Source organism: Hyaena hyaena, unplaced genomic scaffold, assembly GCF_003009895.1.
Source record: "Hyaena hyaena isolate Hyena2069 unplaced genomic scaffold, ASM300989v1 scaffold_33, whole genome shotgun sequence".
In the NCBI taxonomy this organism is placed as follows: domain Eukaryota; kingdom Metazoa; phylum Chordata; class Mammalia; order Carnivora; family Hyaenidae; genus Hyaena; species Hyaena hyaena.
Genome location: NW_024080666.1, coordinates 4,516,603 through 4,530,783, shown reverse-complemented (window position 1 = coordinate 4,530,783; position 14,181 = coordinate 4,516,603). Strand labels below are relative to the sequence as shown.

General features: G+C 41.6%; 1 protein-coding gene across 1 annotated transcript in view; it reads right to left on the bottom strand.

Moving 5' to 3' along the window:
• The window catches only part of EPG5 (ectopic P-granules autophagy protein 5 homolog), a 113,047-nt gene that overhangs the window by 64,486 nt on the left and 34,380 nt on the right, over positions 1–14,181 (bottom strand). The window contains exons 14-18 of the mRNA XM_039228820.1: positions 11,383–11,547; positions 9,405–9,524; positions 8,498–8,757; positions 5,103–5,243; positions 62–206 (exon numbers count right to left, since the gene is read on the bottom strand). Of these exons, the coding sequence (XP_039084751.1) occupies positions 62–206; positions 5,103–5,243; positions 8,498–8,757; positions 9,405–9,524; positions 11,383–11,547 (831 nt within the window). The remainder of the gene's footprint in view (positions 1–61; positions 207–5,102; positions 5,244–8,497; positions 8,758–9,404; positions 9,525–11,382; positions 11,548–14,181) is intronic.

Sequence of the window (14,181 nt, the reverse complement as noted above, 5' to 3'; positions counted from 1 at the left end):
CTAGAGTGCTTGATTGGGAAGGTGGGCAAGGGTGGACTTAGGGGCTTCTTAGGGGCCTGACCTGGATCATGCTGTTGAGAAGCTTCACATTGTCCCCGTAGCTAGTTCCTGTCAGGTGTTGTGCCACCTTGTGGGTGACCTGCTGTGTGACACCCTGAGGGACTCCACTGTCCAAGTGTAGGAACAAAAGGAGGTGTGACAGAAACCTGCCAAAAACATAGGACAATGAGTTTTACCTTCCAATCAGAAGTCAACAAAATTTCCAGTGGTTAATCACATAGGAAAAAACAGAAAAACATTAAATTGGTCCCATTTGTAGGCCAAAGCTCTATTTAGGATTTTCAGTAAATCTTTAAGAATTTCAGAAAAGTAAGTTTTCAAATTTAAGGTGGGTTAAAAGGAATTCTATCCACCTGCAGAAGTATTAGTGAGCAGATAGATCCCAAGACACAGAAACACGCACAAGTTCAAGAGCATGAGAGGAACAGCATCCCAAGTGCCCCCTTTACCCCCTCCCCACTCTCACTAACAAATGCAGAGATGTTTGCAAAATCACCTCACAATCTTGTATTGGAAGTCAACTTCCTTCAAGGTGGTATAAGGGGCACTTGGGGGGGGGGGGGAACCCACCACAATTAGTCAGGAAGTGTCCTCAGTTCCTGGATGCACGGGCTCCCTCCTCTCTCCTCTGCTTCTGCTGGATTATCTGCCTGAAACACTCCCCCATGCCTAACCTGCCAAACTACTCACTCCCACATCTCATCTACAATGTCCTTTCCTCAGAGGATACTTTCTGTGCCTTCTCTGCCACCTAAAATACACCTAACCCATTAACCTCTCTCATGGCACCCTGTTCTTTTCCTTCATGGCCCTTAAAACTGGCAACTGCATCCCGAGGATGTGATCACTTCCTATGTATCTGAGGCCAATGGCCAGCCTGCTTCCCTCTCCACAGTTCAGGCAGCAGCAGTGCAAATCAATAAGCGGTTGTTATTGGTGAATGAAGTCCTCTCCCATTTCACAGGACACACGGTGCAGGCCCAAACGAGGCCCAAACCCTCTCAAGAGGAAAAGTGAGGGTGAGAAAGGTACCAATAAAGTGCTATAAGAATTCAGAGGACAGAGCCAGCACAGGCATTAGAAGGGCCTGGGGGAGATACATAGAGAAAGTATTTGAAACACAGCCTAGAAAGATTCATCCTTACTCAAAATGTTAACGGTTAGGAAAAAAAATATAGAAGACATTAAATGTCTTTTAAAAATCACGAAAATCTAAAAACAATTTATTACAAAGTGCCAGACATTGTACTTTATGTCACTTAACCCTTACACCCAGACTGTATGAGAGGTGTATCAGCCCATTACACAAATGAAGAAACAGAGGTTCTGCAAAGTCAAGGAATTCACCTGTGCTCACACTTCTCAAGGCCCCAGCCAGGTGCTCCCTGCCCTGTTCCCTAACAGGCAGCTCTCTTTCCCTCTCTACGCCTTCACTCAGGCCTTCCCCAGCCTGGCCCCACCAGACCCTCTTTTTACCCCCTACCCATAGCGGGAAAGCCCCACCCTGCCCTGACCTCCCCACTGGCCCAATACCTACATGTACCTCAAAACTCAACTAGAAACCCACCTCTTCCATAAAGTCATCTCCTTGGGCCATCTGTTGTTTTTGTTCACTGAGCACCTTCCCTCTTCCTTCTGCTAACTGCACCTCCTTTCATTAAGGGAGCTGTCCACCCTCCTCCACCACCGCCACAGAATTCTGGGAGGGAGGGGCCCTCAGAACAGAATCTCTGTACCCTCCGCTCAGGACTGGCCAATCCCACCCAGCACGGTGACAGGCTCAGAGAGAACACATGACTAGGTCAGACCAATTAGGGATTATTATAAGGAACAACGATAAAGAAAAACATTCGTCTTTCCCACAGGAAAGGAGGATGGTACTTAGTTGTCTCTACAGCCACGCACTTTCATTCCCTACAGCAAATTACACCTTCAGGGAAGACCTGAAAGAGAGGCAGGGCCAAGGGGCCTGGGAGGGAGGATAACAGAAAAACAGAGAAACGCTAATCCAGGGTCTCTCAACTTTGGCACTACTGACATTCTGGGCTGGCTAATTCTTTACCGTGACGGGCTCTCTTATGTACTGCAGGACGTTTAGGACTACCCTTGGCCTCCGCCCACTGGATACCAGTAGCAGACTCCCTCAGGCGCCCCCTCAACCACTCCCTTGCCCAACCACCCACTGCTTCCCGCTCCCCATCAGGATGTGACCACCAAAATCATTTGCAGACATTACCAAATGTCCCAAGGGTCAAAATCACCCCTGGCTGAGAACTACCACTTTATTATTTTTTTTTAAATTTTAAATAGTTTATTGTAAAGTTGCTTTCCATATAACACTCAGTGCTCATCCCCACAAGTGCCCTCCTCCATGCCCATCTCCCCCTCCCTCTCCCCCTCCCCCATCTGCCCTCAGTTTGTTCTCGCCATTCAAGAGTCTCTCATGGTATGCCTCCCTCCCTCTCCCCCACTATTTTTCCCCTTCTTCTCCCCCATGGTCCTTCATTAAGTTCCTCCTAATCCTCCTACACGTGCAAACATATGGTATTTGTCCTTCTCTGCCTGACTTATTTTGCTCAGCATAACACCCTCAAGGTCCATCCATGTTGCTACACATGGCCAGATTTCATTCTTTCTCATTGCCATGTAGTATTCCATTGTATACATAAACCACATCTTCTTGATCCATTCGTCCGTTGATGGACATTTAGGCGCTTTCCATGTTTTGGCTATTGTTGAGAGTGCTGCAATGAACATTGGGGTACATGTGCCCCTATGCATCAGCACTCCTGTATCCCTTGGGTAAATTCCCAGCAGTGCTATTACTGGGTCATAGGGGAGTTCTAGTGTTAATTTTTTGAGGAGTCTCCACACTGTTTTACAGAGGGGCTGCACCGGTTTACAATCCCACCAACAGTGTAGGAGGGTGCCCATTTCTCCACATCCTCTCCAGCATCTAGAGTCCTTTGATTTGCTCATTTTAGCCACTCTTACTGTGTGAGGTGGTATCTCCGTGTGGTTTTGATTTGTATTTCCCTGATGAGGAGGGACACTGAGCATCATTTCATGTGTCTGTTGGCCATCTGGATGTCCTCTTTGGAGAAGTATCTGTTCATGTCTTCTGCCCATTTCTTCACTGGATTGTTTGTTTTTCAGGTGTGGAGTTTGCTGAGCTCCTTATATATTTTGGATACTAGCCCTTTATCTGATATGTCATTTGCAACTATCTTTTCCCATTCCGTCGGTTGTCTATTAGTTTTATGGATTGTTTCCTTTGCCGTACAGAAGCTTTTAATCGTGATGAGGTCCCAATAGTTCATTTTTGCTCTTGATGCCATTGCCTTTGGGGATGTGTCAAGTAAGTAATTGCTGTGGTTGAGGTTAAGGAGGTTGTTTCCGGCTTCCTCCTCTAGGGTTTTGATGGTTTCCTGTCTCACATATAGGTCCTTTATCCATTTTGAGTTTATTTTTGTGTATGGCCTGAGAGACTGATCTAGTTTCATTCTTCTGCATGTTGCTGTCCAGTTCTCCCAGCACCATCTGTTAAAAAGGCTGTCTTTTTCCCATTGGATACTCTTTCCTGCTTTGTCAAAGATTAGTTGGCTGTATACTTTTGGGTCCAATTCTGAGTTCTCTATTCTATTCCACTGGTCTATGTGTCTGTTTTTGTGCCAATACCATCCAGTCTTGATGATGACAGCTTTGTAGCAGAGGCTAAAGTCTGGTATGGTGATGCCTCCCATTTTGGTTTTCTTCTTCAATATTACTTTGGCTATTTGGGGTCTTTTGTGGTTCCGTACAAATTTTAGGATAGTTTGTTCTATTTTTGAGAAGAATTTTGGTGCAATTTTTATTGGGATTGCACTGAATGTGTAGATTGCTTTGGATAGTAATGACATTTTAACTATATTTATTCTTCCAATCCATGAGCATGGAATGTTTTTCCATTTCTTTGTGTCTTCTTCAATTTCCTTCATAATTTTTCTATAGTTTTCATCATACTGATCTCTTATATTTTTGGTTAGGTTTATTCCTAGGTATTTTATGGTTTTTTGTACAATTGTGAATGGGATCAGTTTCTTGATTTCTCTTTCTGTTGCTTCATTGTTGGTGTATAAAAATGCAACCAATTTCTGTACGTTGATTTTGTATCCTGCAACTTGGCTGAATTCATGGATCAACTCTAGTAGGCTTTTGGTGGAGTCTGTCAGGTTTTCTATGTAGAGTATCATGTCATCTGCAAAAAGTCAGAGTTTGACTTCTTCTTTGCCAATTCTGGTGCCTTTTATTTCCTTTTGTTGTCTGATGGCTGATGCTAGGACTTCCAGCACTATGTTGAACAACAGTGGTGAGAGTGGACATCCCTGTCATGAGAACTACCACTTTAGAATGACCTGATGTTATCATGAGCCCTTTCCCCAATCAAATGAGTCATTACATTCCCTTCTTGGTAAAACCAGTGTGCACTGGGTATTTATCATGTGCAATTAAGAGTCTTGATTATGACGCCATCCTTAATTCCCTCCCTCCTCAAGCAGCTATTTTTTTTACGCTATATTCCACACACTTTTACCACACAATGCAAATGCAACTTATACACCACAGCATGGCCTTGCCAATAATGCTTTGCTTCATAACTTTTGTAATTACCTCAAAAGTCTTGTTTTCTCAACAAGATTATGTATGTCTCACGTGATGAGCACCTTCCTATGCATCTTATCTGTTTGTAATACTATAGACAATTAACAGCAGGTGTTTTGTTATTGTTACAATGGCAAAGCCATTTGCGGCTCAATGTCAGAAGCACTATTCCCAGGTTTCATGGAAACTGCTCTTTCAAATGCTAATAAACTATAAGCAATCTAAAACTAAATGAGAAAGGGAAGTTATCTTTCATGATAATAAAACCAGAATCATCATAAGAGTCACTGTTCATCAAACAGTAAGTTTTCTGCCTCATAAAAAATACACCAGTGATTTATACTATTCCCGATTTTACTTGAAAACTGTCATCCATACTCCACAGGCTGTTTTCTACTTACTGCTCGTTCTTCAGAAGGTAATACTGACAAGGATAGAACAAAGGCAGGATCTTATCCAGGACGTGAACCACTGTTCGCAAATGCCTCGACTGGACCAGAATTCCCAACAGGGGGATGCCTTCTGCACAGAACTTCTCGATGCTATGGAAAGAGACAAAGGCAATGAGCATGCCAGGTGGCCGGTTCAGAAAATGATGTTCTTCCAACGAGCCATCAGCCTACTTGCTACCCAGATGATCTCAGGTCTCCAGCACATTTTTGTAGAGCCAACCTTAGCATAGAAATACTAGCATCGGAACTCTGGGGCACTAAGGACCTTAACGGTTTCATCCATGTATTCATTTTAGAGATGAGAAAGGTGAAGTATCATGCCCAAATTCACATAATTTCCTAATGGAGGGCCAACATGAGAACCCAGGTTTGTAGCTTTCCAGTCCTCAAAAGTGAGTTCATTCTGTTAGTATAAAATGGCAACATTCTTCTGAAACCAATTTGCACAAAAATTTATGTATTCTTTGACTCACTTCAGAAAAATCTATCTTTAAGAAATAATCTCAGGGCACCTGGGTGGGTCAGTCGGTTAAGTGTCCAACTTTGGCTCAGGTCATGATCTCACAGGTCGTGGGTTTGAGCCCCTCATCAGGCTCTGTGCTGACAGCTAGCTCAGGGCCTGGAGCCTGTTTCAGATTCTGTATCTCCCTCTCTCTCTGATCCTCCCCTGCTCACACTGTCTCTCTTTCTCTCTCTCTCAGAAATAAAAAAAAAAAGAAAAAGAAAAAGAAATAATCTCAAATGTGGAGGAAAATATCACAGATGATCCATGTAAAAGATGGACTTTTCAAAATTATTTAAAAATCACAAACTCAAGAGGCAGACATGATTTACGTAAATTTTGGAAAAATGCATTCAATGAAAATACTACATCATTTAAAAATAACGCACACCGGCGACACGTGGGTGGCTCAGTTGGTTTAGCATCTGACTTCCCCTTACTTAGGTCATAATCTCATGGTTCATGAGTGAGCCCCACATCTGGCTTGCTGCTGCAGGCACACAGACCACTCTGCATCCTCTGTCCCCCTCTCTCTCTCTGCCCCTCCCCTGTTTATGTGCATGCGTGCATGCACTCTCTCTCTCTGTCTCTCTCTCTCTCTAAAATAAATATTTTAAAAAAACACAATGTTTCATTAGGATGAGAAAGATTCTGGGTGATTTCTTTGACTACTGTTCTCTGTATTCTGTGATGTTATGTTCATATACAGCTTATACTGCCCTATACTCTGCCCCCAACCCTAAGCACATTCAAAAGATAGCTTTAAGTTAATGCTAGTATGTATACATCCCAGACAATCATGGTGGATGAAGTCCAGCCCCAAAGAGAAACTCTTTATTCACACCTTCACTCCCAGTCAGGATTTGGTAATCAGCACCAAACAAATATTTATGTTTGGGGAAGACACAGTCTTATCAGTGAATAAAGAGCCTACAGTCCCAGAATGAACGTAAGAAATGAGAAAAATCATGAGATGATTGAGTTCAGAACACTACACTCAAAATCCACATGCCAGACATCACTAAACATGTTCAATGTATTATAACTCACTTTAGGCTTATAAAGTAAGTCCAGTACTATTATTATTCCCATTTAGGAAATGAGGAGCCTGAGATACAGGAAACTGAATGACACAAGGGCTACTGGAAAAGATGTAGATTGCCTTCCAAAGTGCTTAAATAAGATCTCTCCTCGTCCCAGTAGATCAATTCTACCCTCTTTTACTGAACTTTCAAATCTGTCCATCACTATCTGGTCCTACTGACCTACTTGATCACCTTCATTCACTGCCATGAGGTGTGGGCTGCAGTAAGGACTGTTTCCTCATCACTCTTCAGTCTTCTCCCTCCCCACTCTGACACCTGGTGCTCCTTCCCACATTCATACAATCAAATATATGCCAGTTCAAGTTCTGGAGATACATTGATGACAGGATGATGTCCCTGCCTTCAAGAAACATGCAGTGCACGAGAACAGCGAGAGAGGCTATTACACAGTACAGTAAGGGCACTGCTCAGAGCACACAGGTGCTGCACGTGGGGAGTGGATGGCCCGAGGCTGAATCTTCAACACCACGGGCGCTACTCACCTTGCGAGGGTGAGCGTCACCACTCTGCCCTCTAGCCTCAGATGCGTTCTCTACTTACAACTCATCTCCAAAGCTTAGCTCCTCCACGCAGGTATCCTGCCCTAATGATCTCTCCTTCCTTTAAATTCCTTCTGCTCATACTTTTGAGTGGTTCCCAGTCCAGGTTGTACATCAGAACAATCTGGAGAATGGCCCCAGACTAATTAGATCAGGACTCTCACCCTCTTCTCTGCACAGGGAGCTTTAGAATCACTCCAAACGTGACTCTAGACAGCAGCCAGGACGGAGAAGCACTGCTCTACACCTCTCATTCAGCCCACGATCCTGTCTTTAGTGCTGCCAATTGTTTCCATCTACCATCTCCACTAAACTGTCAACAGCCTGAAGGCCACTAACTAACGATCCAGTCTCTCTCCCACTTGCTGGCACAAGGCCAAATATACACAGCTGGTAAGACAACTAGCATCCTACTGAAAATACATGTTATGTGGAACAAGATGTTGAAATCAGCATGCTAAAAAGGTATTACTACAATGAATCTAAAATCAAAGAACCAGAAAGCATGTAGGTGAAAGAGATTTTAGAAAAACAAAGACTAAAAAAATTAATACACTGTAGGAAAATGATCTCAAGTGGAGTGGGAGAAGAATTTTTAACCAACTAAGAATTCACTCAGTTACTTACTGCACCAGTTACTTATTGCACCAGCTACAGCCTTCAGCAGTGGGATAAAATGGTAACACAAGACAACCACGGCTTCTGAGGTTAGGACCTCAAAGACGATCCCTGAGAAGACGGAACAGACAACTACCACACAGTGTGGAAGAAGCAGATATCACTCTGGGCTCACACCAGAGAAGCATTTCATTCCCCTGGGCAGGTTTAGCCCTCTAGCTGAGAAGCCAAAGTTTGGCTACCATCACTTTAAACAAAATTCAGTACAGATCACTAATTACTTTTATATGATCACTATTCCCAGGAAGAGAAAACATCTACTGCTGACACGAACTTTCTGCTCTGGGTGACATATATACTCTCTCCATAATGTACAAGGTAATTTTCTGGTAAAAATCTGTCTTATATGAATTTGGGCAACATTTCCCCTAGATAAGCCATTAATAAGGCTTATAATTTGGTCCTGATTGCCCTTAGATAGGTTTGATGAAGGCCTCAGACCTTGGGATGTGACAATGAGATCCAGAATCACTGACTACAAGGTTCAGCAACCCTAGGGGTTCAGCCCCAACACTGTACCTGTGGCCCACAGCCGTCATGGCCAAGGCCAGATAACAGCCGATGGGCAGGCCCGCCTTAACAGCCTTCAAGAGAGGATGAAACGTGGGTGACTCTGTCATGTCAGGCACGGTGCTGGAGAAGGGAACAGGTGGACAATTCTGCTGTATTCTATAATCATTTTTGTGCAGTTTTAACCTCAAGATCAAGTTCCAGGCCCACTGGTTAAATGAGGTCTCAGGTGTCTCTCCATATCGAACAATACTGGCCAAATATGAAACCTAAAACAATTATTTATTTCAAACCACATTAGTCACATACAAATTAAATCAGTAAGCTCACCCGCCCATTTCCTTTTGTGATCGGTAATGGCCTCAAAAGAGAGGACACACTACTTACCAGTACTAAGTCTGCAGCACTCAATTAAAGCAATTTCTCACAACTGACCACTTCTGCTTACTCACTAGTCTCCTTGTGTGTCTGATCTGAGGCAGCGCAAGCAAAGGAGTAATAACACAAAAGTTGGGGCACAACTAATGCTGTGATGGTAAGTTTTAACAACCAGTTGGGAGTTTGGGAGATCCTTTACAGGGTCTGTCAATTTTGCTGGTGTGGAAACTCCCACCTTGGTCAGTTTCAAGCTACCAACAGGTCAACAATCTAGTTTTCAAAGTTCCCAAAAATTTAACAGTCAGCTCTCCTGAGCCAGGACACACCAGCTCCAGCTCAGGTCAAATGCCATAATATTAAAATGGTCATGTGCAGGCCACTTCTCAAAGAAAAAAATCTTCATCCAACCACAGAATTCAATTTCAGTATCTTAAGTTGCTAGGAAGGTTCTTAGGCAACCTTAGGGTATATACTGTGGCTTTATCCACCCAAATCATTTATAATAAAGATGTTCTCAATAGATAAGAGAAGGAAATACCTGCTTCATACTTTCAGAAAGAAGCCCGGCATATGGCTTCTGCGCAAGGTATTTCTGGTATGCTTCAAGGATCATTAAAGCCACTTCAGCATGGACTGCTTGATCCAGATGAAGGGTACCCTTTTAAAGAGAAAAATCATCACAAACATGCCATCCTGATTTTGTTTTAACATACCTTTGAACAAAAAGACTAGGAAGGATAGTAAAAAAAAGTTGGATCCTCAACTTTCCAAATATTACATCACTTAACAATTAAGTTATAAAATGACAACAGGAAAAAACACAGAAATCTTAAAGAACCATTACATTATACTTAGGTAGTCTGAGTCATCTCAGACTCTCATATATGAATGTAATTCCCCCACCCCTACCCTAGAAGCTCCATGAAGACATTGGGTCACAGGTTTAAGGGCACTGCCACAAACCAGGAAGATGTTTAATTATTTTTAAAAAGGAAGATTCTTAATAAATTAAGTCTATATCCCCTTTCCTTATTTCATCATCAGTAAAAATATAAAAGATACTCAACAACAAAAATAAAATATTCCTTTAGGAGCCTGAAGTTGCCTATAGAATTTCCCATCCAATCTTCTTTTGTAACTTAAAGAAATACATCCCTGGGGTGCCTGGATGACTCAGTTGGTTAAGAATACAACTCCTGATTTTGGCTCAGGTCGTGACCTTGTGGTTTGTAAGACAGAGCCCCGTGTCGAGCTCCATGCTGACAGCAAGAAGACTGCTTGAGATTCTTCCTCTCCCTCTCTCTGCCCCTCCCTGGCTTGTGCTCTCTCAAAAATAAATGAAAGAAAAGAAAGAAAGGAAGAAAGAAAGAAAGAAAGAAAGACAGACAGACATCCCTAATCCTCTTCCAACGAAAGATCACGGAGACTCTTACAGGGAAGTCTTCACACAGCCTGCTAGGACAGGGAGGACTGGAAGGTTCTATTCACAAGTCAGAGAACACGAAGATGGAAAAGAGGTGTCTAGAGCTCTCACTGGAGTGGGAGAAGCCCCAGATGAAGCCATGGGCACACTCAGGTGGTCAGGGACACTCTGAGAGAAAAGTTCCTGGCTCTAGTTTCCTCATCTGTACAACAGGGGTCAAGTTCACGCAAAACACACAAGATGGCTGTGAGAATAAAAGGATTGGCTCAGAAAAAAAGCTGCCAGACTGTTATAGAAGACTGAGTTCTCTCCCATTTTCCCTTTAAAATGCTGAAACGTTTTGATCTAGGAGCTAACACGTAAGGCCTAGAATAAAGAGGAAGGAAAGTTTTAACAGTCAAAATCATGGACATGGCATCTTTAGACACAAATGATACATAGCAAACTCTTAATAATATAAAGCTATCAATAATAACATTAATAAACTATGACTGATAAAAACTACCATCACTGAGTACTTAATGTGCACCAAGAACTGCTGTAAACGTTGGACATGTCCTAACTCAATGAATCCTTACAACAGCCCTACAGGTAAGCATTATTAGTATCAGTGCTTATGGGTGGACACCTGAAGCCTTGACAGCTCAGCATGGAGTCGGGGTCACCCAGCCAGGAAATGGCAGAACTGGGACTGGAACCCAGGCATGCAGGCTGCCTTAGAGTTCAGGCTCTTAGCCAACACACGGGGTTCGGGCAGATGAATCTGGCAATGACAGAGAAGATAAAATGCAAGAGGAAGAAGAACCAGAGGCAGGAGAGCCAAACAGGAGGAACTGCAGCTACAGATAAAACAACAGATACAAATGGTGTAAGGAAAAAGAGAAGACTTTTCACTGTGGAACAATTTATCTTCATTTAAAAGACAGTCACTCTACAAAATAGAATTTAAAAAAAGATCCTAAGCTCTGACATAGCTAATAGAAATGTGCAGACCTTGCAAATGATACTCAGAAATGTTTATGTTTTGAGAAAATGTTTCTCTAAAACTGATGTGTAGAACCTCCAGTATCTAGGCAATGGTTTTGATACATACCTGTTCACCAAATCCCCAGTTCAGTCCTTCTAGAATAACACAGGCCAACTTGTTCTTCACCATTGTCAGGTTATAATTCAATAACCAGTCTCGAATCACAGCTATCTCAGAGGGAGAAGGTCGCCAGAGATACAAAGGCAGTTCTTTAAACAAGTATAAAGAAACCTTATTTAAAAGAAAATGATGATAATTAAGATCAAAACTTAAGAACAATCCTGAATTACTACAATATTATATTATTGAACTGCTTACAAAATGATTTTTTACAAAAGAAAGTGGGGTTTTGTTTGATTTTTAGACAAATGAAATGGACACGATGGACAGCCAAAGGAAATAAATATTAAAACCAATGATAATACCAAAAGCACATTTTGCTACCCTGTATAAAGGTCAATCTTCTATTATATATAATTTGGTATACTTCCATTTATTATTTTTTTAATTTTTTTAATGTTTTATTTATTTCTGAGAGACAGAGAGAAAGAGAGAGAGAGAGAGACAATGTGAGCAGGATCAGAGAGAGAGGGAGACAAAGAATCCAAAACAGGCTCCAGGCTCCGAGCTGGCTGTCAGCACAGAGCCCGACGAGGGACTCGAACCCACAAACCGTGAGATCATGACCTGAGCCAAAGTTGGACGCTTAACCAACTGAGCCACCCAGACGCCCCTATACTTCCATTTAATAAAACCATGGTACCGAGATCCAAATTTAAAGCCATAATAAACAAGGAAACAGACTTTCATTTTACAAAAAGATTTTACAATTTAAATTTTTTTTTTAATTTTTTTAATGTTTTATTTATTTATGAGAGAGAGAGAGAGACAGAGTGAGCAGGAGAGGGTCAAAGAGAGAGGGAGACACAGAATCGGAAGCAGGATCCAGGCTCTGAGCTGTCAGCACAGAGCCTGACGCGGGGCTCGAATCCACAAACTGTTGAGTTCGTGACCTGAGCCGAAGTCGGACGCTTAACCAACTGAGCCACCCAGAAGCCCCAATTTAAATAATTATTTAAATAAACAAAAAACAGAAATAGGCTCAAATACAGAGAACAAATTGGTAGTTGCCAGAGCAGAAGAGGGGAGGAATGTAGGGGGATGGGAAGGAGATTTATAACTTTCAATTATAAAATAAATTAAGTCATAGGGATGAGAAGTCTACAGTATAGTGATTACAGTCAATGATAACTGTAGTAACTTTGTACAGTGCCAGATGGTAACTACACTTATAGTGGTAAGCATTTCATAAACTATATAATTGTCAAATCACTGAAATGAATATGATATTGCATGTCAACTATACTTTGGTAAAAAAAAAAAATTACTATTTCTTCTCTGGCATCTAAAAAGGTATTTCTATTAACTTCCAAGCAATCTGGGGAGGAGGGACAAGGAGTGAAAGGAGACAAAAATGAAACAAGATTAACCAAAAGTTGGTAACTGTTCAAAGTAGATGATGGGTACACAGGGATTCATATCCTATCCTCCCTTTTATATATATTTGAAAGATTCTATAATAATTTTTTTTAAATCCTGTTTACAAGAAGTCTACAGCATTACTTTTTGAATAACATAATAAGATAAATCTGGTTCACTCAATAGTTTGCTTTAAGGGATACTGATCAGAAAAGCAGTTCATTTTATATTGTCTAGAACAGTGCTATCCAATGGCAATACAATGTAAGCCACATACGTAATTTTAATTTTTCTACTGGCCACATATTTTAAAAGCAAAACAAGTCAAATTAATATATTAATCTAATGTGTCCAATATATCATCAACATGTGATCATTATACAAAACTACTGAGATATGCTACATACTTTTTGTACACACTAAACCTTTGAAACCCAGTGAGCACTTTACACTTACAATACATCTCAATTTGGATGAGCCACCTTTCAAGGACTCTACAGTTATATGGACCTAGTGGCCATATTGGACAGCACAGATCTAGAACATACATACTAGTATTTTTCAGGTTCCTGAATTGCTCCCGATGAGAGGCAAAACAAAACGGGAAAGAACAGTAGAAAGAATGAATTTTAAAGAAGGCTTTCCTTTCCTTTGTATATGTGCATGCATGCACATTATTAAATTTTCTTGAGGATTTGTTAATAAAGGCCTTGAATATTGTGAATAAAATGGTAGAATAACAATTTTAAAGACAGAAAAATCCTACTTTGCCCTGTGAGAATCTGAAAGAGCAAAACAATGAGTGCAGCAATGAGATCTGTCCAGAAAAACATCTATCCCAGCAACATAAAATAATAGTGTAGTATGTATCTGTCCACCAAGAATTAAAGTGTGGCTATCAGGAAAGACCCCAGGGGCATTAAAAGTTTTACAAGGGAATAGTACCAAAAATTCTATGCCAATAAATTCAACTAGTTAGATGAAATGGGAATAAGCCTTTAAAAATAAAACTTGCTAGGGGCGCCTGGGTGGCTTAGTCGGTTAAGCGTCCGACTTTCGCTTAGGTCATGATCTCGCGGTTCATGGGTTCGAGCCCCGCGTCGGGCTGTGTGCTGACTGCCAGCTCAGAGCCTGGAGCCTATTTCAGAGTCTGTATCTCCCTCTCTCTCTGACCCTCCCCTGCTCACGCTGTCTCTCACTCTCTCCTAGAAATAAATAAAAATATTTAAAAAAATAAAAAATAAAAAAAAATAAAACTTGATAAAACTAAGGAAAAGTAAAAATCTGAACAGTCCTATATTTGTTTAAAAAATGCAAATTGTGGGGCGCCTGGGTGGCTTAGTTGGTTAAGCATCCGACTTTCGCTTAGGTCATGATCTCGCGGTG